A 25,578-nucleotide genomic window follows, 5' to 3' on the forward strand; every position below is an offset into this window, starting at 1 on the left:
GGGCTACAATCAGTAGGTTTGCTTGTAAAGAAATCTCATGTTAACACCACTGAGTGCTAGTCTGAGACAGCTGTCGATGTTAACTTGGTCTAAGAGCTAGAAGAGTATGCAGGCCTGTGCTGTTCTGAAAAATAACTTTGAGTAGCATTCCCCCAGCACGGGGCACCATACTCGAGAATGTTAATCTACAGACTGCCATTCTAAAGTGGTTCATCTATCCAGGTAAATAAAGGAAGTTTGTAGTGATATACGTGTACTGGTCAGTGTTCGGGGAAAGTACTGGAATCATTGGAACTACTTGACAGCCAGACAACTTGCCTTTTTCTATAGGAGGGGGCATCAATGGCAACCTTAATATCATACTAGAGGTCTTATTTCAAACAAGTCTGGAGATCCAATCTTTCACCTTTCTCATTCTATCTTCTGAAATTCAAATGTATTTTCTGGTCCATATTTAATGCCTGATGGCTGTTACTTGGAAACAAAAGGCTAAGAGATGGAGCTTTTTGTAGACTTTGTGTGTATCTTCTGCCCCCCAAAAATATCCTTTTGCTCCTGTGTTTTTTTTTAAATATATAGTGTGCACTATTTGTGGTGCATGTGCAGTGCAGTGTACATACCTGTCCAAATCCCAGCATCTGTAAAATACCGAAAGTGGAGTTGGGGCTGGGATAAGAAAATTCCTGCGAGTGGAGAAGTGGTAGAAAAAATAATGGCACCACAGATAGACTGGAAGGATCTGAACTATCAGCATTGAAGGAGATCAAACAGAAAGGGGTTGATTTAGTAAAGGAAAACAGACTGCGGCAGTTGCTTCAGAGTTTAGTAAATGAGGTAAAGATTTACTTTGCAAAGTACGCAAGTGCGTGCAAGAAAAAAAAACAGCATTTTTGCTTGCACATGATTGGAAGTCAGCAGAGCTTCTGCTCATTTACTAAGCTCTGGAGCAACTGCTGCTGTAGAGTGCAACTGCACTTTGCAAAATGTACAGTTTATTTGCCTTTAGTAAATCAACCCCAAAGAGTCTACTATAATTATGATATAAGTAGCAAACCTAAAATTCTGCTTTTAGTTTTAGATAAACTTTAATATTGACCAAGTTAGTCTTTCCAGCAAACAAAACACAGCAACTTACCTTACAGTTGACTGCGTATTCCATCTATACAAAATAAGCACATTGCCTAAGAACTCCTTGGTAAATATTCTGCCACCCACAGCGTACAACAGTTTGGTACTCTAATATTAAGTTAGAAAACAGTAGTATGAGCTCATACAAAATCATTGTTCACATCGCTAAACATTATTAAAAAGTAATTCTTTTTTTTTTTTTTTTCCATAAAAGTTTTTATTGTTTTTCCGAAAAGAAAAAGGAAAATGTACATTGCATTTCAGAATATACCAGAGTTACATTCAAATAGGTAACAAACAAATATCCCAAACATTGAGAAGTAATATTAAAGATTAAGTACACATATTACTAGGTGTATGATCTGTTGAACAATTAGACCACCTTAGCTAGAAATATCTCCTTACCCCAAAAAAATAAAAAATAAAAACTCGGTTGGAGAGATGGGAGATATAAATTACACATGGGGGGGCATAGGGAGAGATAACCCTATGTGTCTGCCTTCGCGTAGACACCGAGTCGTTCCATCAGTGAAAAGAGAAAACGGGGTGGCGCTGGGTCTGAGTAGGGTCAAGTTGGTCCGTCTTGTGGTACAAGACGGTCTCTCCTGGGTGTCGTGCTCAAATGGTGTCAATAGAATTTACCTAGTAGGAGTCGCAACTACAGCGGTCCGCAATGTGGGGTCGCGAGGGGTAGTGTCTGGTGTCAAGTCATCAGGTATGTGGGTACAGTCGGGGGGCAATGTAAGGGATGGGTAAGGAAGAAGGGAGAGGAGGGGTACCTAAGGAAGAACAGGGAGAGGGAGGTAAGGGGGGGCAAGGACCTACCGATCCGTCCGCTGACTCCCCCGAGACAGACCGTTAATAAGGGCTAGGTAAGGTAGGGTAGCCCCATCTATAAAGGTAGGAGCCCCTCGTGTTTTCGGGGCTGGTGTGAGAGGACCTATCTGATCCCGGACGCATCACCTTCGGGAAGGAGTATAGGGTCAGTTCTGCTCAGAGGTAGGAGTATTTCTGGAGTCATGCGTGATCGGGTTCGTAAGAGCCCCGAATTCAGCAGAAGAACGGAACTGGGTCCACCGGTCCCAAGTACGGGCATATTTGTGAGGCGAGTCTCGGGCAATGTGGATAAGTTCCTCCATTTCCGCTATCTTTCCCACTCTATGTAGCCATTCTAAGATAGTCGGGGGCTCCGTAGATCCCCAATGTACCGGTATGCACAGCTTGGCCGCGTTAAGCATATGTAAGCCCAAAGACTTTCTGTAAGAGGAGGTAGATGTGGAGGAGAAGTGGAGAAGGAGCGAGGCCGGTGTGTATTCAATTTGCTGGTTTGTGATTCGGGAGGTTAATGCGTGGACCTGAGTCCAAAAGGCCTGGATTTTGGGGCAAGACCACCAGATGTGAATGAAAGATCCCAGTTCCGACTGGCATCTCCAGCAGGTCTCTGAGATCGCTGCGTTAAACTTATGTAGGCGTGTCGGAGTACGATACCACCTGGATAGAATTTTGTAATTATTTTCCTGTGTATGTACATTTAAGGATCCCTTGTGTGCGGTGATCAAGACGCTTTCCCATTCAGTTTCCGAAAAGTCCATTTGCAACTCTCTCTCCCAGGCAGGGCAGGCCCCGCCGTGTTTCGGGGAACTCTGCCAGAATAGCATAGTGTGTATAGTTGATATCAGGTGCTGTTGTGGAGTAGCTTGGGAGCAGAGAGTCTCAAACGGAGACCGGTTCCGTGATAGGGCTCCTGCGCGGTTGGACGCTCTAAGAAAGTGGCGGATCTGAAAGTATGACCAGAACGGGAGGGGCTGCTCATCAGGTCTGACGGGGAGGCCATCATAGTCCAGTAGCCGACCACCCTGGTAGAAGTGATGTGCTTGTAGGTCTTCTAGAGGCCAGTCCGGCCGTAAAAAACCATCATTCATGCCAGGAGCAAAAGCCGGGTTCATGCGAATCGGCGTGAGCGGACCTGGGTTCGATGATAGTTGAAATTGTTTGCATGCTACCTTGAAGCTCTTCAGGGTGGCAGCTACCAGGGGATGTTCTTTAGCTCCTTTAGGTGTGTGAGAAGGGAGAATCCATGGTAAAGTTCTAAGGGGTAGATTGGAGGTTAGGCTCTCAAGATGGACCCAACCCTTGGACTTCTCCTGGGTAGCCCAATCTACGATTCTACCCAGATGGCAAGCAAGGGAGTAGTACCGTAGATTTGGAAGACCGATGCCCCCCAGGTGTTTGGGCTTTGTGAGTTGGGAAAAGCTTATCCTAGGTTGTTTCTGCTTCCAAAGGAATTGTTGGGATATGCGTTTGATGCGTTGGAAGAACGAGTCGGGTATCGCGATAGGGATTGTCTGTAGCAAATAAAGGAAACGCGGGAGGACGTTCATCTTTAAGATGGCCGCACGACCAAACCACGAAAATTGAGGTTTGTCCCACCTGCGTAGGTCTTCTGTTATTGTGTGAACCAGAGGGAGAAAATTTTTCGAGAATAAATCAGATAAGTGGGCGGGGAGCTGGATACCTAAATATGTAATCGATTCCCTCTGCCAGGAAAATGGGAAGTTATCTTGACATTGCGTGACTGTGTCTGGAGGGAGGGAGATATTCAGGGCATTGGATTTGGAGAAGTTTATTTTAAGGTTAGACAGTCGGTTGAACAGATCAAAATCTTTCAGTAAGTTGGGGATAGATGTAAGTGGGTCCCTAAGGAATAGGAGGATGTCATCGGCAAATGCCGCTAGTTTGTATTCGTGTCCCGCCACATGAATTCCCTTGATATCGTCGTTGGCTTGGAGGCGTCTCAGTAGCGGTTCAAGTGTCAGGATGAAAAGAATAGGGGAGAGGGGGCATCCCTGCCTCGTTCCATTTCGGATAGGGAAGGCGTCCGACAGCTGGCCGTTGACCCTGATTCTTGCCGTCGGGGTGGTGTATAGAGACATAATCATGTTATTTAGCCTGCTTGGTAAACCCAAGTGGCGCAATACTGCCCCCAAGTAGTCCCAGGCCAGCCTGTCGAACGCCTTTTCCGCATCCAGGGATAAGAAGAATCCTTTTTGTTTGTTAGACGTTAACCAGTGATGAAGATTGATCGCTTTTATGGTGTTGTCTCTGGCCTCTCGACCAGGGACAAAGCCTACCTGATGATCGCCAATCAATGTGGGGAGAAAAGGAAGGAGGCGGTTCGCCAGGATTCTAGCAAATAGTTTAAGGTCAACGTCTAATAGTGAAATCGGTCTGTAGTTGGTAACCGCTGTTCCGTCTTTGCCGCTTTTTGGGATCACTGTGATGTGGGCTTCCAATAGCCTGTGAAAGGGTGGCGTTGTTGTGTTTAGTGAATTAAATGCTTTGAGGTAGGGTTTCGCTAATACATCAGAGAAGGTTTTGTAATAGGGGGCTGTGAGGCCGTCCGGTCCTGGGCTTTTGCCTGGCTTAAGTTGCTTAATGGCCTCTTTGAATTCCTCTTCGGTAAGTGGATGGTCAATGTCTTGGGCAACCTCTCTAGATAGCTTGGTGGGGCCATATTTATGCAAAAACTGTGTGATTAGCGTCTCTCTTTGTTTGCGTTTCTTATCATTGGCATGGGTGGGGGGGAGATTATAGAGCCCTTTATAATAGTTCTCGAACTGGGTCGCTATATCTTTAGGGGAATTGTACGCAATACCGTGGGGGTCTTTGATGGTATGTATGTTTGTACTTGCTCTTTGGGCCTGGATTGCTCTTGCTAGTAGTCTCCCACATTTGTTGCCCTGTTCATAGAACAGTTTGTGAGTAAGGGTATTTTTTCGGCGTGCTTTGCGATCGAGTATTTCCAGGAGTTGCTTTCTGGTGTCTATCAGGTCCTGAAGGGTGTTCAGCGCCTGAGTACGTTTATGGGAAGCTTCCAATCCCTTGATTTTAGCGATTAGTGTGTTTAAGCACGCTTGGTGCGCTTTTTTTCTAATAGCTGCAAGTTCGATAAATTTCCCACGGATGGTGCACTTATGTGCTTCCCAAATCGTCAGGGGGGTAACATCCGGAGTGTTATTCTCCTGGAAGTAGTTAGTTAAACTGCAATGGATCGAGTTGATATCAGCCTCCGAAGTGAGGAGAGAGGTATCAAGTCTCCATGTTTTAGTGGACCAGTTTTTTTCCGCAAATGAGAGAAGGAGAGTAACGGGGTGGTGGTCTGCTATTAGAAGAGGTTCGATCGTGGCTGCCTTCAATAAGGGGAGATCTTTTTGGGATAGGAACAGGTAATCGAGCCTAGAGTACCGATTATGTGGTGCAGAAAAGAACGTAAAATCTTTGTCGTGTGGATGAAGCGTGCGCCAGGAATCATGTAGCGTAAGATTATGTAAGAGTGTCTTAATCTGTTTCAGCGTTCTATAGGGGAGAGAGGAGGAGCCGGAAGATGAGTCCAAAAGGGGCTGGAGTGTCACATTAAAATCACCTCCCAGAACAGTGATACCAGATTGAAAGCTTGTTAGGTGTTCGAAGGTTGAACGAAAAAAGCTGAGTTGGGCTGTGTTAGGGCTGTAGATGTTTGCCAGGGTGACGGGCCGGTTGTGAATGGTGCCCTTAAGGAATATATACCGGCCGTCTGGGTCTATGAAAGAGTCAATTAGTTGCCATGGGGTGGATTTGGAAATTAGAATTGAGACTCCCTTAGTTTTTGCTAAGGGATTAGTAGCATGGAAAGCTACAGGGTATCTATGATTCGTCATTTTGGGAATGTTTTTCGAGCAGAAGTGGGTTTCCTGTAGGAATATAACATCTGCCCTCAAGGCATGCATCATAGATAGGATCTGACTGCGTTTTTCGGGTATATTTAACCCTTTGACGTTTTGCGATACCACTTTGAGAGTGGTTGATCGAGCCTGCAAGTTGGCCGGGGCCATTGTGTTCTGGTCAGCTATGGGTAAGAACTTGAAGTTACCAGAAATCTGGGTTGTAGTGGGTTTATGCGTCCGGGAGCAGAGTGATCCAAGGGTAAACAGGCAAAGTAGGGGTGTACCCTGAGAATGGAGCCTGAGATGTCTCGGCGGGAGTCAGGGGGAACAGATCCCGGTGTTTGGGGGGCAAGGAAGGAGGAGGGATAAGAGAGAAAGGGGGGATTTAAGGGGAAGGGTCAAGGATAGAGTTTGAGAGGAAAAGAACAGTCAGTGAAGGGGGGGGAGAGTAACCGGTGGGGTGTGTAGCACTGCTACCTTACCCTAGGTCAGGAAGAAAGGTCCGGGATGGGTCAGCGGTCGAGTCAAGTCTCCCGCTGCGTGGAGGCGAGGAGGGTAGTCCGGGTCGAATGGGTGCGATGTCCGGTCCTGCGTGAGTCCTCACAGACTTAAGTTAGATATAAGGGAAGAGCCTGCTAAAAAAACACAGCAAAAGGTGGGGAGGCCATTGATACAGTCAGGCAAAAATCTTACAATCTCTTTTTTGTTTTTTGTTTTTTGAAAACAGAATAAACAATAGAAACAGGAGGATGTTAACCAAGTATCAACTAACCACAGGGGTCTATAGGAAATGCAGAGTAATTCGAACAAACTGTTAACAATACAGAAGACCTTTTTGCTGCAACATGTTGATAGCAGCAGGTAATCTAAAGGCTATGGAGAAGAAGAAGGGGGAGCGAGTCTACTCATGGGTCTGGTCCTCCCTTCCAGGAAATCGGTCAGACCAGCATGTCAGGGTGGCAGGTTACACAACAAAGCTAGTTGTAGTGGTTTGGTCAGCAACAATATGGAAAATGGGTAAAGATGGCCCGAAAAATGGAGGCGTGGGTCCGCTCCATTAATCGGGGCATCAGCCGACACAATGGATACAAAGTATTCTCAGTAGCTTCCAAGGCAACGAGACCCTCACCAAGTGTGAGATGTGAATCCGTTGTCTACCCATGTTAACCATGGAGAATGGGTTTCGGAATGTAGGGAGATGGTGAATCGCCCCTTCGAATACCCCTCCGTCCTGTGCAATCTAATGCATGCCCTTGATGTGGAATATGTTGCCCTTTTCCCCCACCCCCCCCCATCCCCACGGTGAGCAAAACCCCCTGCGATCCCCCTCCCCCCCCCGTAACCCCCCCCCCCCCCTGCGTATTTCCTCTACTAACAAAGTGAGAGTCCCCAAAGGATCATGCTAGATAAAGAAGTCCCTGAGCAGCAATGTCAGTTCACAGATACCTCATAAAGCGCGTGGGCCGATCCATTATTCGACAGGCCTGGTGTAGTCCAAGCAGAGGTGCGTGGTGGACTCTTGGGAGGGCTGCATGATGAGAGGAGAGATAAAGACCCAGCACACAAAAAAAAAAAAAAAAGGGGGGGGGGAGGGGGGGGGAAGAGGAGGGGGGGGTGAGCGGTCCCTGAAGTGAAGATCTTGAGTTGTACCCGTTGGGGTGCTTTCAGTTGAGGAGGGCAATCAGTTCCTCAGGGATTAGGGCTCCGAAGGTGTCCGTCCATGGTTGAGAGGAAGCCTGTGCTACGCAAGGTCGAGTCCCCATGGGTGGTAAAAAGCTTCTCAGGGGGTTGGTGTAACCCTGCAAGGAGTGTAGAAGAGTTGTGGTCGGCCATGGTGCGAGTTGGTGAGTCTTCCTTCTGTTGGAGGGTGAAGCTTCACATGGCGAGGGTCTAAAGGAATCGCCCATCGTCGTGAGGTCCACTGAGAATCATGAGTAGTCGTGGAGTATCTGGAGGGATTCGCAGTGCACATTGAACTGTGTGTCCCCTATCTTCTTCTCCGTGTTTCAGTGGATGCCTGTTTAGGAGTTGTCAGGCCTGGGCCTCCTGTGGGCGGGGGAGGCCGTGGGACTGGGACACACTCTATCCCCAGAGCCCCTCTGCGTGATTGGTCTTGGTGATGGGGATCTGCGCCGCCTGATGTGGAAATCGTCTCTTTCAGGTATAGTGTCCATCGAGGCGGTCCTTTGTAGGTGAGCCGGACGAAAGGCTTTGTACCAATCTGGAAGCTCCACAGGTGCTATGTGAAGTGTAGCGCAGAATTCCCTGAGGTCCTCCGGGACCCTCAGGTTTGCGGTTCATCCTCCCACAGATGCTGACAGGCAAAAAGGAAATCTCCATCTATACTGAATGCCTTTGCGACGTAGGACATCAAGTAGGGGACGCAGATCGCGTCTATGCTGGAGGGTAAGGGGGGACAGATCTTGAAATATTTTAATTTCCGATCCCTGGAAAGTCAGATTGTGGCGGTCCCTGGCCCCTCTCAGAATGTCCTCTTTAAGTTTAAAGTTAACGATGCAACAGATAACATCTCTTGGGGGATCTGTGTCTCTCCCCCTGGGTTTAAGGGCTCTGTGTAGCCTCTCAAATTCCACTGGTGTCTCAGGTGGTCTGCCCAGAACATCATTGCAGATCTGCGTCGTGACTTGTGACAGGTTTGCTTGCTCCACATTTTCAGGGATACCTCTGATCCGTAAATTGTGACGGCGACCCCTGTTATCGAGGTCCTCTAAGTGCCTGTGTATATCTCTGAGCTGAGAGTTGTGGGTCTGAGATGTACTGTGCAGCTGTTGGATAGCAGTGTCATGGCGGTCTGTGGTTTCCTCTAAGTCAGACATTCTCACATGCATTGAGTGAATGTCTCTTCTAAGCTCTGAGATTGCAGTGGTTAGGGAACATTTTATGTCAGATGCGACTGCCCTAAGGTCAGCCATCGTAAGCGCGTGTGTTTCGCGCTGGTGATCCACATCTTGCCTCGGATTGTCTCCCGGCGGGCTCCTACTGGGGGAGCGAGGCCTCGTGCAGGCCTGCGACGAGGCCTCGGCCTCGCGTGAGCGGGGCCTGAAGAGTTCCGGGATACTACGTCCGGATTGCCGTTCGGGTCCCCTCGGGGACCGTGAGCGAGGTGGCGATCCCTTACCCTTACTTCTCCCCATAGTGAGAGGGAGAGATGGCTCGTAGGGCGCCGCTGCTTCGTCTGTGGAGGACTCCCGAGGACGGAGCTCAGCGTTCAGGCAGCCATTCGCTTCGGCTCCAAGCCACGCCCCCCCAAGTAATTCTAATGTAGTGTATTATCACTTGTTAAGCAGGATTATAAAATGTATTCCAAACTAATGATTAAACCAGGAGATCAGAAACTCTGGGAAAAAAAATTAAAGCTGTTGTGCTGACCAGGCATTGATCCAGGGTTGGCTTTTGAGGACACAGTGGCCATTGTGGAATTTTCTGACTCTTGGCATGTTCTGGCCACCTATGTAGTAGCCCCTCTTTCATGCCCTCTTATTAGCTTAGTGCTTTTCACAGAACATTGCACATTGGCATCTGAGCAGCCCTCTGTTCTTTTGCAACAAGACAGCTGAATATCAAGTTCCACATTTGTGGATTATTGTATGTCATGTGCAGCCTCCATAACTGTCACATGCCATTTAGCCAACAAGTGTAGACATTTACTTTACTGGCTTAGCTTAAAAATGGAAGCACACATCTAACTGATTCAAGAAACCCTTTTATTTTTAGTTTGCCTTATACAGTACATTTTAGGGAAGATCTCCTTTTTTAGGGTAACAAAAAAAATCACAAAATATTAACTTTTTCTGTTTTGTCCCAACATTTCCTGGCATATTTAAAAAGCAAATGCTTCTTACTGGAGGGGAAAAAAAGGAAATATACATATATTGTCATTCTTTCCTGCAGAACCTGTTGCTCTGAAAAATTGTGCTTGTTTTTATCTATCTGTAGACACAAAGTTTGCTAAAATCTTAAAATATATGTAATAAGGGTTGATTTGTACTTAAGAGTGCTCCGGTTACTTCTATGCATATAATTGGAACTGTGATAAATTGCCAGAAATCGGGGTAGTGAAAAACCTGAAAAGTAAAAGATTAATATTCCTGTATCTGATTATTTTTGTATATAGCATTATAAATAAGTTAATGGTCAGTAGTGAGCTCTAGAAATGATAACCCATGAGGATGCTGAGGGGCAGTGCTAATATAAAGTTTGTACTGTACCATGTTTTTATATATAGTGCAGTGCCACAGATGGCACTCCAAAATCATGTCTCAGTTTTGTTATGCTGTTGATTGAAGCATAGCAAAAGTTGTATAATTTTATCAATATATCGGTAGATGAACCCTTGTAGTTATTGGATTTACTCCCCCAAAACCTTTTGATATGCTTACTTGGGCAACTGTGTAACACCTTATTAAAGGCGATCAAAATCTTATAGAACACTCCTTATCTTCCCTCCTCTCTCTCACTGGTTTATATACAGTGATAATTATAGATCCAGCCCTCAAAAAATCTACTCGCCTGCTCGCATTTTGCGAGTGGATTTTGAGGGCTGGCGAGCTATATGGCTGCCTGGGAGTAGGGGGCGAGCACTGCCGGCAGCCTGGTTGGAATGGGAGTCCTTCTCCCAGCGATCGTGGAGGGGAAGAGAGAGAGATACAGCCACCCAGGTGATCAGAGCACAGCGCAGGGAACACAGTAATAACAGTTTTCATTTCATTTGCCGTGTTCTCCACTGCTTGCTGTCAGATACAGCCCCTCCTCCTGGTCTCGGGACTTTGAAAGACAGATTACCTGTCCAGTCCCAGGGATGGGTGATCTGTCAATCAAAGTTGCCTGGCCAGAGGGCGGGGCTGTATATGACGTTGAGCAGCATGAACACGGCAATTGAAATGAAAGCTGTTATCGTTGTGTTCCCTGTGCACTGCTCACCTGGGTGGCTCTCTTGTTCCTCTCCTCCCCAGCAAAGGTAGGTTGCATGGTGAGCACACGGCTGCATTGGTGAGCACACGGCTGCATTGGTGGGCACAAGGCTGAATGGTGGGCATAAGGCTGCAATGGTGGACACACAACTGTATTGGTGGACACAAGGCTGCATTGGTGGGTACGGATAAAGTTGTTGTTAATATTTATAACTTAATTCTGCGTAAAACAGTTAAGTGTCATTTCATGAGAATTTATGAGAGCGTGTTTAGCGACAGGGCGGGGCGGCTGGGGCAACTGGTGGAGAGTAACCCTTGAGGCCTTGGCTAGTAGCTCAGGACTTGAAATTTTGAGCCCTGATAGATCTATTTTCCCTTGTCAGGTTTTATACTGTGTAGTGGTGATATAGAGTGCTGGACCATTATATTGTCTGTAAAGGGCTATGAAAGATGGGGATCACATGCAGTACATGCACAGTAGAGACTGAAGAAGTGGGAAGGTTGCTGCAAGTTAGTTCACTTTTTCATATTTTGTGAAAGGTAACCTAAGCTTTAGAAGTTACAAAAATATAGATCATGGATTGACTAGTGGTGAGGCTTTCAGATTTGTATTTTGGCCTAATATGCGTTACACCTAAAACACCTAATAAGTGTTTTATTATATTTTTTAATGTAACAAAAAAAAAAACACAGTAAACCTGCTAAAATCTAGGTAGCTGATAACATTCTGTACACTCGTTTGCACTGAAATTTCAAGCTTTGTTTTCAACCCTGCCCATTTCACATCTGATACCTTCAGAACACCTCCCCACTATAGTATAGAGAGAAATAAGGCAGAGGTGCAATCCAAACCAAGAAAGGCAGTTTAGGGTGATAACAGTTCACCTCCATAGATATAGTGCGGTAAGTGAGCGTTGTCACTATAGGACAGAAAATGGGTTACTAGCAGGATCACCAGGTGAAAATAAAGGAATAAGAGTCTCAAAGAAAAAAAAATGCAGCCACCATGTCCAAGGACTGGTAAAATACTGGTAAATTATTATGTATAGTTGTTGGGTTTAGAATAGCTATACTTTGAATTTTAAAGATTTTTTTTTTATTGTAAATACAGTCAAAAAGGTAGCATGGCACAATCCAGTGGTACAAATACAGGAAGACAAAGGTAAATATTTAACTTGTTACCTCCTCCCATGCTCGCCTTCAAGACTTCTCCAGAGCCTCTCCCATCATCTGGAACTCCCTGTCCCAGTCTGTCCGATCAGCCCCTACCCTGTCCACCTTTAGGAGATCCCTGAAAACTAATTTTTTCAGTGAAGCCTATCCCACACCCACCTAACTGTTCCCGAGCCACCCTCATCAAATCATTCTCTGCAGCTATTACCTTTTGTACCACCACCCCCTCCCTTTAGAATGTAAGCTCTACGAGCAGGGCCCTCCTGTACCTTTTGTATTGAACTGTACTGTAATTGAGTTACTCCCCCCTATACATTGTAAAGCGCTGCGTAAACTGTTGGTGCTATATAAATTGTGTATAATATTAAAAATATGTTGTATGACCAAGCTTCTGCTTCAAAACGAAAGGATAGAGAGTGCAGGAGCGGTACCTTATGTTTTTGGCAAAAGCAAATAGGGAATAAAAGGAATAGTGAATTTTCACGTGTGTCATTTAAGATACTAGATAGCTTTGGGTTTAGATATACTTTTATTTTCAAGTTCATTGACTTGTCAGGCAAATTTTTTTTAGGTGTGTGTGTGTGTGTGTGTGTGTGTGTGTGTGTGTGTGTGTGTGTGTGTGTAATTTTTCCGTCAAAGCTTTTGTTCTCCAAGTTTATCACATGGTCACATCATACCCTTTTGTTTTTTAACAATAACATTGCAAAAGCAGTTTTTATTGACAGTCCAATATAAGCTTACTCGAAAGTTCTTCTTTCATATTGGGGCTTCTGTCTGTCTGCTGGCCATCTCTTTTCACATCTCTTTTCCTGAATTCCCTTCATGCCTTCCATCTTCTCCTCTGCTGTTTACATTCAATTACTAAGGACTACATATCCCATGGTACCCTGCTGCCTGGAAGCAGTGACTCCTGTACTTGCTCTGCCTCCTGAAACTCCTCCGCTCAACGTCTATGTAGTTAAGAAGACAGACTCTGTGAAATGTGTAAAACACAGCAGTGCATACCCACAGAGCATAGTAATTACGTGTCACAGAACTTAAGGAAGTGAATGTGTTGGAATCTTCAAAACATTCAATTGACAAACTTCAATAGAATAGGAGTAGGCAAGAAATAATTGAAATCGAATGTGGAAATTAATATATAATTTTATATTTTGACCATAGATATGCTTTAAGAAAATGTAAGTATTCATGGACTAATAACACGTGATGCCACATGATCTACTTTGGGTTTTCCAATTAGGAAAGAACGTTTTATCATTATGAATAATTATTTAATTACAATGGAAAACCAAAAGTAGTATAGTCCCTTTTCTACAGAAGAAATATATTTTCATTGCACTTTTGGCGTAAGTATCCCCACCTGGAAAATCGTGGCAGATACGAATGGATGAATTTTGATTAAGGACAGAAACATTTCTTACTATTGGACCTATCGCAAATGCAGCCTAAATCTTACTATTCATTACATCTTTTTTCACTTCTTTTTTTTTTTTTTAACCTTGATTTAGTACAAATTGATGAAAATACACCATGTGAACAAGCTCTTAGATAAAATAAAAATGACCTAAAATCCATCCATAGCAGCATTTATAAAATGTCAAGGTTTTTAACAGCTCTAAAAATGTATAATAAATATTCAGTGAAGACAGCTCTGAACTGGTTTCTTTTTTATGTGAGAAGTTCACAGGACAATTGACCAGAAAAAAATTAAGCCAATTGTCCTTTTTGCTAACAGGCAGAAAGCATCTTCTGTTTTTGCTCTACTGGAGGCTGCAGCAAGCAACATGTACCAGAGGGGTTAAACTGTGTCATTTCAAAAGTATTCTTTGAAGAGATTTTTGCATAGAAGCTGCAGAAAATATCATCCCGTAAAAGCAACCAAGTGTGCCATATTTCAAGGGCATTTTTCACTAGTAATGAGCAGTCACAAAATGTGATTTAATAAATGCTATTTCAACCTTAAGGAACCTTGGATATCTAATGTTCTGAGAGCAGTGCTTACGCCGGGTCCATAGTGAAACCCTGATATTGCTAATGAGATCTTTTTAAGCAATGACATGCTTTGCAAATTGTAACATAGAAGAGTTTACAGAAATTGACGTGGGCAATTATGGAACAAGGTTAATGATCATATTCCTAAGTGAAATAGTTTAATGTTTCTGATATATACTGATTATATCAAATTATAACGGAGCACAAAACTGCTTGTCATCAGGCCTTCCATTACAAAGATGCGCGGCCTCTCCATGCCTCTGTAACTGTCTCTGCCATTTTAGAATCTGGATTATGTTAATTTTATTTTATTATTTTCATTGTTCATCTGGTTATGTTTTGTACATATGAAATGCCTGTTTTTGTTTTAGCTTGTAGCCTGAAGACAGGAATTTCTAAAACAAGATGCTAATGTATTCATTGCTTTAGGGACATTTGCAGTAATACTATTCATTCAGCTTAGAACGAGTTAATCAATTTGACATACTTAACTATGTAAATTCCATTCCATCTAACATGATGGTCTGCTGTTGGGTACATTTAATTATCTGAATATATTTTAATACTGCTTAAAGGATGGAACTATTATAATATAACCTGTTGTATTTGGCCTTGAAGCAGCCAAAATGTAATAGTTATCAGTGGTGGGATTTTGGAAAATGTCATGTAGTGTGATGGCATGCATCAATAAACTACTATAGAACATGCGTGTCTGTAAATGGCCAGACTTTTTTAGTCTAGCAGATGACGACATTAATTGGCCCCAAATGACCAGGGCTGTCTTAAACTAAGCACATTTGAAGTTAATAGAATCGATGTTGGGGACAGCAGAAAGTACACTCTGACAATAGCAACTGTCACCCTGAATTTGCTGTCATATTCTAACCTATGGCCTGGACCTAGTGATCATGAACAGTGAATAGCATTTTGCCACCCATTGACATGTTAAGTCACTGTGTATGCATGTCATAGGGGTTAATGTGTCTTTGTAAGGACTTTAAAGGCCAGTTAATTAGTCCACTTGTTTTATTTCAGATTATTTCAGCTTAAAAAAAAAATTATATATATATAGTCACAAGAGGTACGAGGATCAATAACAGAACATAACGTGAAGTCCCCACTAGAGGCAAGTTAGTATATACAATAAAATAAACATTTAAAACAAAATAAATTCTGTACAGTGAATGAACTGTGCAATCCCGTTAATACAGCGCACAGAATAAATAGCAACAATTAAACGAGTAGCAAAAAATGTCAGACTACAAGAATGCAAATATTGCACCTCCAACTTTAAGTATTACACTAAAGAATTATTACACGTAGATTATAATAGTATTGAAGTTTTTGTAACTACAGAAAGTTTTTTTTTTTTACCTTACTGCATTCTAAGTGCAGGTAGGTATAACATGTTTGTTATTTTAAAGAAAAAAAATTTAGCTTTTTAATGTCACTTTAACATAAGTATACATTGATGCTCCGTTCTTCTATTTTTCATATTAAAATTCTTTCCTAGCAAGCCTCAGATCTCCTCAACGTGACATACAGTCTCTCCTCTAATGCTTGCCACATTTGCATGCCGGAGCTCTGGCTGCCCTTTTTTGAGTCCTGTCTTATCATTTTTAAAGGAGCCCCTGGGGTGCTTACACACTGCTGGGTTCCTGAGGTTAGACCATGACTATAATAAAGTTGGACCATGTTGGGTTCAGAAGGTGTCTCTTACTGGATTGATTTGGAAGAGTGGAAGAAAAACAAACCTGCATCTAAATCGTAGCTGTATTCATTACACCAACCATATTCCTTGTTTTGATTAAAAATGTAAACCTATCTGGTTGCTGAAACAGCAACTTTTTGCTCCACTTTAGTATTGTGCCTGTGTACGCAAATGTGGTTATGATTCAAAAGGAATATAATGGAAATGGTGCAATTGTTTCTCAAAAAAACAAATATCTTCCAAGATTCATAGCTGCCTGCAAGGTAAATATCAGCTATGGAGCAAGCATGTGTATATATACGAAAAATCCACTTAATCAGTGCAATAGAATGTTTTATTATTTTTTCTGTAATATATAAAAACTGTTTTCTCTGTATTTAATCATTTTTCATCAAAAAGAAAAAATTATACTGTAGTAAATAAGTTTAGAGTGGCGAATCTAATTACTAATCTAACAACTTTGTAGGGTCCTAAATTTGCCACTAAATCCCTCTACATGAAAGTTGATATTACCAATACTCGTGGTACTATAAAATATTACTTATGGTCTTGTTTTACTAATGTGTTTTTAATTACATTCACTTCCACAGCCTTGATAGCCATTGGACGGTATAGCAACACGATAGAGACAGTGGACGTTGGATGGTGCAAGGAGATCACAGACCAAGGAGCAACATTGATTGCACAAAGTAGCAAGTCCATACGGTATCTGGGTTTAATGAGATGCGATCAGGTGAGATATTTCATTTTCCTTAAGGTGTGTAACAATCGGTTTCAAATTGCAAATCATATAGCTGTGTTTGTTGCCCACTGTATACAGTATGCTTTGTCTACATTTCAAGTAAACAAGAATTTTTAAATGTTATTCGAAACAGAGTAGTTTGTTTTTATTATGATCATGTTTTTATTTTTTTATTTTGTATGTTATTTGAAATGACTTAAAATGTTGGCAGCTATGTAGACCTTTGTTCATACCCGTTGTTTAACCCTTTTACTGCCAGAGCTGTTTTTGCATTTTTTGCACACGTTAAAAAATCATTTTAGGATTGAAGATTATACAAAACCCATACATATTATATATTTTCTGAAAGCAGATACCCTAAAGAATAAAATAGTGGTAGTTCCAATTTTTTATGTCATACAATATTAGCGCAAAGGTCTAGGAAATGAAAAAGTTCAGTAAAAAACATACTAACGTGAATTTTAGGGCAAACAAACGGAATGAATTGTAAAAATTGGTAAAATATAAGACCAGGTGGCACCAAGCAAATAGATGCCCTACATGCTAAACCTTAAATTTTTGTGCACCCGTGAAATGGCAGCAAACTTCAGTACTCTATATTTCCTATAGGCGACGTTCCAAAAGCCCCCTATAGTTATCAGTTTAGTGTTATGGAGGAGGTCTGGTGTTAGAATTATTGTTCTCTCTTCAGCATGCGTGGCAATATGTAACGTGTATCGCAATCAACGTTTTTACATGTAGGTAGCCCGACGTATGCGTAATGTATATGTGGGGTTGGTGGGCCTGGAAAAAACATTTGGGGGCGGGATTTTATGTGCTTGGGTGTAACTTTATTTACATTTTTTTACTTAACAGAAAGTCCCCTATGTGATGTTTTTTTTTTGTGACAGGTTCTCTTTATTGAGCTAGACCCTGCATGTCTCCCCCGTGCTCCACTAAATGTTTTGCCAGCACCTTCAGATGGAAAATTAGGGTGCAGCGGCGGGGGTGGTGCTGGTACCAGGGGTGTGTGAGAGCAATTGGGCGGACCTGGCAGTGAAAGGGTTAAAGTTTAACTACACATTTGTGGGAGAAAAAATAGCAAAATACAAAAGAAAAGACTATAGCAACATATATACAATTGCGCCATATTGAGTCATATTGTAATTGAGTGTTATTAAAAATTACCTTTTCTTTTCAGTCTGCAGCTTTGTAATTTTTCTAAAATGCCCTGCAATATGGCTACCTGTAGATGTTCTGTACAGATATCGGGCAGCCCCTGCAACAAAAATATAATTTTTGGTGGGATACTTCCAATAGGAAATCCCATCTAAAGGGATTCAGACCCTGCAATTTTCCTCATTAGAGCCCTGCAAGTGCAGCAGCTGATGGAAAATTATGAAACCACTCACATTACATTCACTTACCACATAGACACAGGCAAACACAAAGTGATTTTTTCAGAATAGCAAAAGGAAGGAATCTGCAAAAAAGTTTGTTAAAATCCATGTCATTTACATAGATCACCTAGAAGGGATGTTTTTCTTTCCTCAACAAAAGAGGAGTTACTCTTTAAAGTCACTAGGTGATGGAAATTGAAGTATATAATTTGTTTGTATATTGTATTGAAGAACCTTGATTCCATTCTAAAATGAGAGATCAAACTATAACTCTTGGAAACGATCTGTATACACATTAAGATATTATATGGACTATAATCAGGAGGTATTCCTTATCGCAATTTTAAAGGATTAGTTCACCTTTTGGAAAAAAGTAATACATGCACATATTTTTGCAGTAAAAAAGAGTGCATTTATTATTATTTTTTTTTCCCTTGAGCCTGGAAAGCATTGCACCTATGATCAGCAGGTCATGGGTACAATGCCAGACTCCTGAAGACAAGTTCTACTTGTGAATGAACTACAAGGCTGCTCATCAGCTACTTCGCAGTCCATTCAGAACCGCAGTGGCTGACCGTAGTTGTAGTGCGTGCATTCACAGCAAACTGTGAATGAATGATGCCGGAGCCCCACATGGCCGCAGAATTTTCAAATAGTGACAGTGGGCATGGGGAGGAGATCAGCTCTGTAGCATGTTTAAGCAGATATTTATGTGTACAGAGCGAGCTGCTACTAACAAATATAGTTCAGGTATCAATATTCTAGTAAATACAAATCACTCTTAAATGCAAATGTCAGTAGGGTCTAGTTTGCAACTGGATGCCAGCTAAGATGTACTCTATGTAGCCATATAGTATCCACAGTGATATGTATGAGTAGCATATGCTTGCGAGTAGACAGCCAACAGCAGGCATGTACTAAGTCTGAAAGCCCACACCTGGATACAGCCAAAATGTACTCTATACATTCATGTGTTGTCCACAATGAATTGCATATGTGCAGGTATAGCAAATGTTTGCAGGTAAGCAGCCAGAGTAGGAATTGTCTGTTGTCCCTTTAGGTTCACATATGAGTTTATAGATGTCAAAGTCCACAGCTGAATAGGTGCCACAGAATCTGAGGTAATTTTCTAATATATGCAATGAGTCAATAGTGTCCCTTAACATGTGCCCATGAACGGGCTCAATGCTGTGTCCACAGTCCAACATCTAAAGTTTGCCATCAAATCCTGAGCAGCTGAGGGGAACACATCTATGAATGCCAAAATGTATCAGAGCCCTGACAGGGGAGGCCAGTACTCATGTATGTTGGCCTGTCCTTCCAGCATCAATCTCAGTAGGTCAGGCTACAGTCTGATGTGCTCTAGCCTGCTGGCATATACTGGAGCCCAGCCTGAACATTTTAAATATATGTCACAGCCATAGACAGTAGCACCAACTTGGGCACGCTATCAGATTGAATTTGACACCATTTGCTTTTGGAGGTAATATCTTCCTGAAGGTCTCTCTAGCCACCACTAAGGGGCATTGTTACACACTGTTAATCTCCCAAGCCCTGTATATATGCTTTTCTTTTCACCTCTATGGCATAACAATAATAAACTGCTTTTTTCTCCTCTCCTGCTTGCAGCATGGCAATTGCTAGACACTACAAAGACCCAGTGGCCATGAGCGCAACGCATATTTAGCATTTTTTTTCTCTCTGATCTCTCACGTGACTGTTGTGAGTACCCACCCCTGGGGTTATTATGCTCCACTTATGACAGACCCCAGATGTAAGGGCACAGTGTTGGAACGTGACAGGTTTGTTCAGTTCACAGGGGGGTATGGTAGGCCCTCTCCTGCAAGATGTGTTCTGTTCCATTGGTAAACCTCATCCCTACATCTTTAAGGGGCCTTGTAGGGACTGGATCGCATAAGTCCATTGACCCCCTCTGCTCTGTGTTTGATCTGTGAGTAACTTTTAAGGGTAATGTCTCACTTGGGTGCTGTTTTGTTCTGGCAGGCCTATAGTAACCTGGTTGCAAGTAGCTGCTAACTCTTCATGCTCTTCGGTGGGTATCCTTTGTCTCACTTGTAAACTGTTTATACAATGTCCTATGGTGATTTTGATGGTTGTTAACCCCTCCGACTTCACAGTAAGTCAGTTATTTTGTTGGTAACGTCTCACCTGTATACTGTTTGTGAAGTAAATTATTTTGACCTAGTCATAGATGGTTGTTAATCCCTCCTACTCCACAGTGTGCCCTTGAGTATACTTAGTTGGTAAGGACTTACTTGTATACTGTCTGTGCCAGGGGCCTAAGGTGACTCTGTTATGGATAGCTTTTAACGCCTCCTGCTCTGTAGTGGGTATGTGAGTAACCTTTGTTGGTAATGTCTCACTTGAGTTTTGTTTTGTTTGTACAGTGGCCTATGATGACCTATCATGGATGACCATCCTCCTCTCACAGGATCTGGGAGTACCCCATGTTTGTAAGGTCTCTCTGATACTGTTACACATCATCCTGTGTAAAATTTTACACTGATGCCCTAGTCAACTCCTACCCTTCCTTGGATCCATGAGTAGACCCTTGTGGGTGGTATCTTGTGTACATGCCATTATTCAGAAAATTATGGTTTATTAGTCTGAGCCATTCGATTTTTTTTTTTTTTGCATTGGGCTGTGGGCATCTCTTCTGATTGCAATCTCCCTTTTTTCAGGCTTCATTTGCGCTTTGCGTTTATCATTCTACCATTTGATATTTCTCTGACCTCATGTGTCTTCATGAAAGTATGGGCCCCTGCCTTTGCTATCCTTGGATCTCATGGTGTCCACATTGTGAGTAGGGATGGGTCGAATGAACCCCTGTTCGATTTGCACCAGAACTTTCAAACACTGCGAAAATTTGGACCCAAATAACGAACCCCATTAAAGTCAATGGGACCCAAATGTCAAAAATCAAGTGCCCATTTTGAAGGCTTATATCTTATATCAGATTGGGTCCCATTAGTCTACATGCAAAGTGGCAGATCTTTACCATGTCTAGAATCTGCTGCAGCAATAATTGCAATTATAAAGCCAAAAGAAAAATGATATTTTCTGTGCAAGCTGCCTTTATTTTGCTCAGCAACAGCTGGGAAGACAGTGTATATGATGAGGCCACAATGTAGTGCACTGGGAACAAGATTAGAGATTCTTTGTATACATTCTGGTGTCACTTTGACTTTGTATAGCAGTAACGGGTACGTAAAAATTGAGTTTTGGTGGCGCCTTCCCACCGTAGACCTATAGAGGTACTCTTGATGAAAGCAAGAATTGGCCTTGCTGTAAAAAATTTCAATGATATGCACCTGTCAAACAGGTGCAGAAAAATTACTCTTTGGGTGTTGGGGGGGGGGGGGGGGGGGTTGTGGCGGGGAGGGTTCTTCCCACCATAACCCTATAGAGGTGCTCTTGATGAAGGCAAAAAAAATTGCAATGATATGCATATGGTTAGCGAGACACATTTTTCAGATTGCAACAGTGCGATCTGCTGCAGATGTGCTGAAAAAGGCCCAGACAGCTGAGCTTTGGGGTGTGGGCCGGGAGATAACAGCTGCAGAATGTGATGGAATTGGGTGGCTGCTCTCTTGATGTCGGCCTCCTTGGGGTTGTGCCACCTCACCTTCAGTTTCCTGCTCTGCTCTATATGGCACCCAAGTCACATCAGTGACCTCATCATCATCCCCATCGCCTCCATCGCCTCCATCTTCATCATTACCACTGGAGACAACTTGGCAATACAATGTGGCTTAGGGAACATGAATGCCAGTTTGTCTACCAGTGCTCCTTCCTCTCTAGGCTCGCTGACTCCTCAATGGCTGATATTGGGGCTATGGCAGGAATGTGGACAAGGAGGCAGGTTTATTCACTCTGGCCACAGCAGGAGATTGCACACTTGTTTCTGCTTGCATGACACAGGATGAGGAAGATTTAGCAAGCCAGTCCACCACTTCCTCTGCATGCTGTGGCTGAATAGCAAGGGCAAACTCACTAAACAGAGGAAATGGTGCCCTGCCTGAGGACTGACCACCACGCCCACTTTTGCCTGTGGACACATTTGTTGCTGCCCCCCTTACAATGCCAACGGAATATCTGCCTCTCCTTGTTGTCCTCCCAGACATTATTGGGAGGGAGGGGGCCGTGCTTATAAGCAAATGTAAAGAAGAAGTTGAAATCTGTATGTAGATGCACTTTAATCAATGTAAGGAGGTTTTTGGCACACTATAATTTGAGTGCTCACACTATTCAGACACACTTCACGGATACACTATGATACTGCAATATAATGCGGCAAGCATACAGTGACACACAGAACTATTTGGCGTTAAACTGGCAGTAGCGCATGCAAAACTATATGGCGTTAAACTGGCAGTAACGCACGCAGAACGATATGGCATTAAACTGGCAGTGACGCACAGAGAAATAAATGGTGTTAAACTGGCAGTAACGCACACAGAACTATATGGCGTTAAACTAGCAGTAACACACACAGAAGTAAATGGTGTTAAAATGGCAGTAACGCAATCAAATAGACAGTGGTCAACCGTCACTACACTGACGCTATCTACACTAATGTATATAATATAATAATGTAATATATACCGTACTATAATATATATATATATATATATATATATACACACTAATGTAGTAATGATTACTGACATGGTCTCACTACACTACAGTGAAACTATCTGAACTGCCCCTATTCTAGCTGTACACTATGCAAAGCTGAATGATGGTCCTCCTCACTACATTCACACTATCCCTAGACTGACACTAAACTAATATTCTACACTGACAATTGAATCAAAAAGTATAGCACAGTAACTAATAGCACTGGAGCCCTGTTCTGGCTCTTTTCATGCCAAAATAACACTGAAAATGACTGTCATTGAAAGAATACTTTTATACTGTCGGCGGGAATGAGCCATGATTGGATAAAGTCATGATGACCATGTCCAATCATGACAGTGCTCTGTGCTTGCAATGCACTGTTCAGCGCCGCAATGCATTGTGGTCGGTTCGGGGGCCGAACAAACGGTCGAAGGACCTGTTTGGCTGTTCATCGAATGTCCGAACAGCAATAGTTCGGACTGAACCATTCGCCCATCCTTAAGTGTGTAGGACTCTGGATGACCTTTATGCAGTCACTTACTGTCAATGTAATGGATCCTCAACTTACAGAAGTCTTTGCTTGATCCAACTCGCCACCTAAATTACCTGGAATGGTCCTGGACATGGACCAGGCACTGGTCTTTTCTTCCTCCAGGAGAAATTATGTCCCCTTAATCTCTAGTGTAGATACTTTAAAGGATAAGTTGACCTTTTGTAAAAAATAATAATAAAAATGGACATCTTTTTTGCAGGTAAAAAGATGTGCATTTATTATTTTTTTACACTGGAGCCTGTAAAGCATTGCCCCATTGCAATGTCAGGATTCTGCAGACTCCCCATACCTCTGATAAAGGCAGTTACTAAATTGCAGGAAGAATCAATGATCTAAAAGAATGCTCACCAGCAATCAGACAGTTCATTGAGTACTACAAGCCGTTGGCCACTGTGAATGATGATACTTGTAATTCATTCACAGAATTCTCTGAATGAACGTCACGTCACACGACTGCGCTGCTTTTAAATTGTGAGAGCGGATATGGGGACAAGAGCCTCTGCTGTCATGGGGGGGGGGGTTGAGATCGGGGAAAGGTGGAAGGGGCTAAAACCCACAAAATATTCCACTCTAAATAAGGATGGAACATATAACATGTTCCAAAGGTGACCATAGCCTTTAATTCGGAAAGGCATTCCTTCGTTTATTTTTGCATGACGATACTGGAGCTGACTGTAGCCTCTTTCAAGGCTTTGTCTAATGCCTGATTTTTCTCCAAGCTGCTGCAACTTGACATTTGGACTGTGTGGGACAAACAGATGCAGTCTCTGCACTGTTCTATGTGTTTGTCATCCAGAACCAAACTATTTCTGGCTTAACAGATTTCTAGTCTGACATTGGAGTTGGGACAGTCATTTCTTCCTACGACCTGGAATCTTATAACTCAGTTGTCTATGACTATTCCTGTCCTGTGTCCGGTACTGTACTCCAAAAAGAAAGTTGTACAGGTAAGTTAAAAATCCTACTCCGTTTTTTTCAGTGAGGTTATTCTGAAATACTCTGAAATATTGCATATGTATTTCATTTCTAGACAGCAGATGAAACTTTAGTTAGAAGCTGATTGGCTACCATGTACAGCTGCACCAGCTAAAAAAAAAAAAAAAAAAAAAAGCCTCCCACTGCACTTTTTATTTAGAAAATCCATAATGTTCTGCCTTCAAGAGTGCACATATTATTAAATGATTATTTGTAAAAAAAAAAAAAAAAAAAGTGATTTAAAAATAGTAAAAAAAAAAAAAAAAACATTAAAAAGGTTAAAATATATATATATATTTTTTTTTACACTAACATGATCATTTCCTTTTGTACTTCTACTATTAGATCTGATATGTTGGTCACGAAAGTGGTGATCTACAAGATAAGTCACAAAAAGATTTCATTCCTGCCATATTGTGAATAGTAATTTCTCATGTCACAGTATCTTATCATTTTCAAATGTCTCCGCTAGAGATGTAAATGGACATCCTCTGAGAATAACCTGGCACACATGTCATTTGGTACAAAAAAATCAGGAGTTTGGAGTTCAGGTTAGAGATGAGTTTGGAGGACACTAGAGCTCACCTCTAGTCCCAGCAGTAACATGAAGGAACAGAGAAATGGAATTTACAAACTAGCTAAATCATTTCCTCAGGTGGTAAATTATACCGCAGAATTATAATGTAACGCTTTAAAATCAGTTTTTTAACCACCACAATACAGGGCACTTACACCCCTTTCCTGCCCAAGCCAAATTGTGCGATCATGCTACACTTCACCCAAACATAATTTTTATCATTTTGTTCCCACAAATAGAGCTTTCTTTTGGTGGTATTTGATCACCTCTGCATTTTAAATTTTTTGTTAAACAAATAGGAAAAGACCTAAAAAAAAGTGTTTCTTTTGTTTTTTATACAGTTTTGTAAATAAGTAAGTTTTCTCCTTCACTGATGGGCACTGATAAGGCGGCAATGACAGGCACTGATTTGGCGGCACTGATGGGCACTGATATGCAGCACTAATGGGCATTGATAAGGGGCACTGAAAGGCTGCACTGAAAGGCTGCACTGATGGGTAATTATGGGTGGCACTGATAGGTAGCACTGATATGAGGCACTGATAGATGGCACTGGCAGGCATTGGGGATGGGCACTGGCAGGCATTGGGAATGGGCACTGATTAGCAGCTGCTTAGGCACTGATTGGCATTTCCCTGGTGGTCTAGGGGACATATCTGGTAGTCCAGTGTGGTGGCCATCCCTGGTGGTCCTGGTGGCATCCTGGTGGTCCTGGGTGGACATACGAGGGGGAGCTGCACTGATAAACAATCAGCACTGCCCCCCCTGTCAGGAGAGCAGCCGATCGGCTTTCCTCTACTCGTGTCTGTCAGACGCGAGTAAGGAAAAGCCAAACAACGGCTCTTCCTGTTTACATCGTGATCAGCCGTGATTGGACACGGCTGATCATGTGGCTCTTTACCGAGATCGGTGTAGCTTTGTGTCAGACTGACACACCGCACCACCGATCGCCGCAATGTGCTCCCCCACGGGTGCGTGAGAGCGGGCATTCTGGGTGGACGTCATATGACGGCCTCCCAGAACGAGAGCCGTGCTGCCCAGCCATCATTTGAAGTGGGGAGTGGATAATT

General features: G+C 42.8%; 1 protein-coding gene across 1 annotated transcript in view; it reads left to right on the plus strand.

Annotated features, from left to right (window-relative positions):
* Window positions 1-25,578, plus strand: part of FBXL17 (F-box and leucine rich repeat protein 17) — a 991,300-nt gene that overhangs the window by 933,153 nt on the left and 32,569 nt on the right. The window contains exon 8 of the mRNA XM_077462311.1: window positions 16,232-16,374. Within this exon, the coding sequence (XP_077318437.1) occupies window positions 16,232-16,374 (143 nt within the window). The remainder of the gene's footprint in view (window positions 1-16,231; window positions 16,375-25,578) is intronic.

This window comes from Lithobates pipiens, unplaced genomic scaffold, assembly GCF_037356315.1.
Source record: "Lithobates pipiens isolate NorthernLeopardFrog02 unplaced genomic scaffold, aLitPip1_a1.2 Scaffold_3, whole genome shotgun sequence".
Lineage (NCBI taxonomy): Eukaryota > Metazoa > Chordata > Amphibia > Anura > Ranidae > Lithobates > Lithobates pipiens.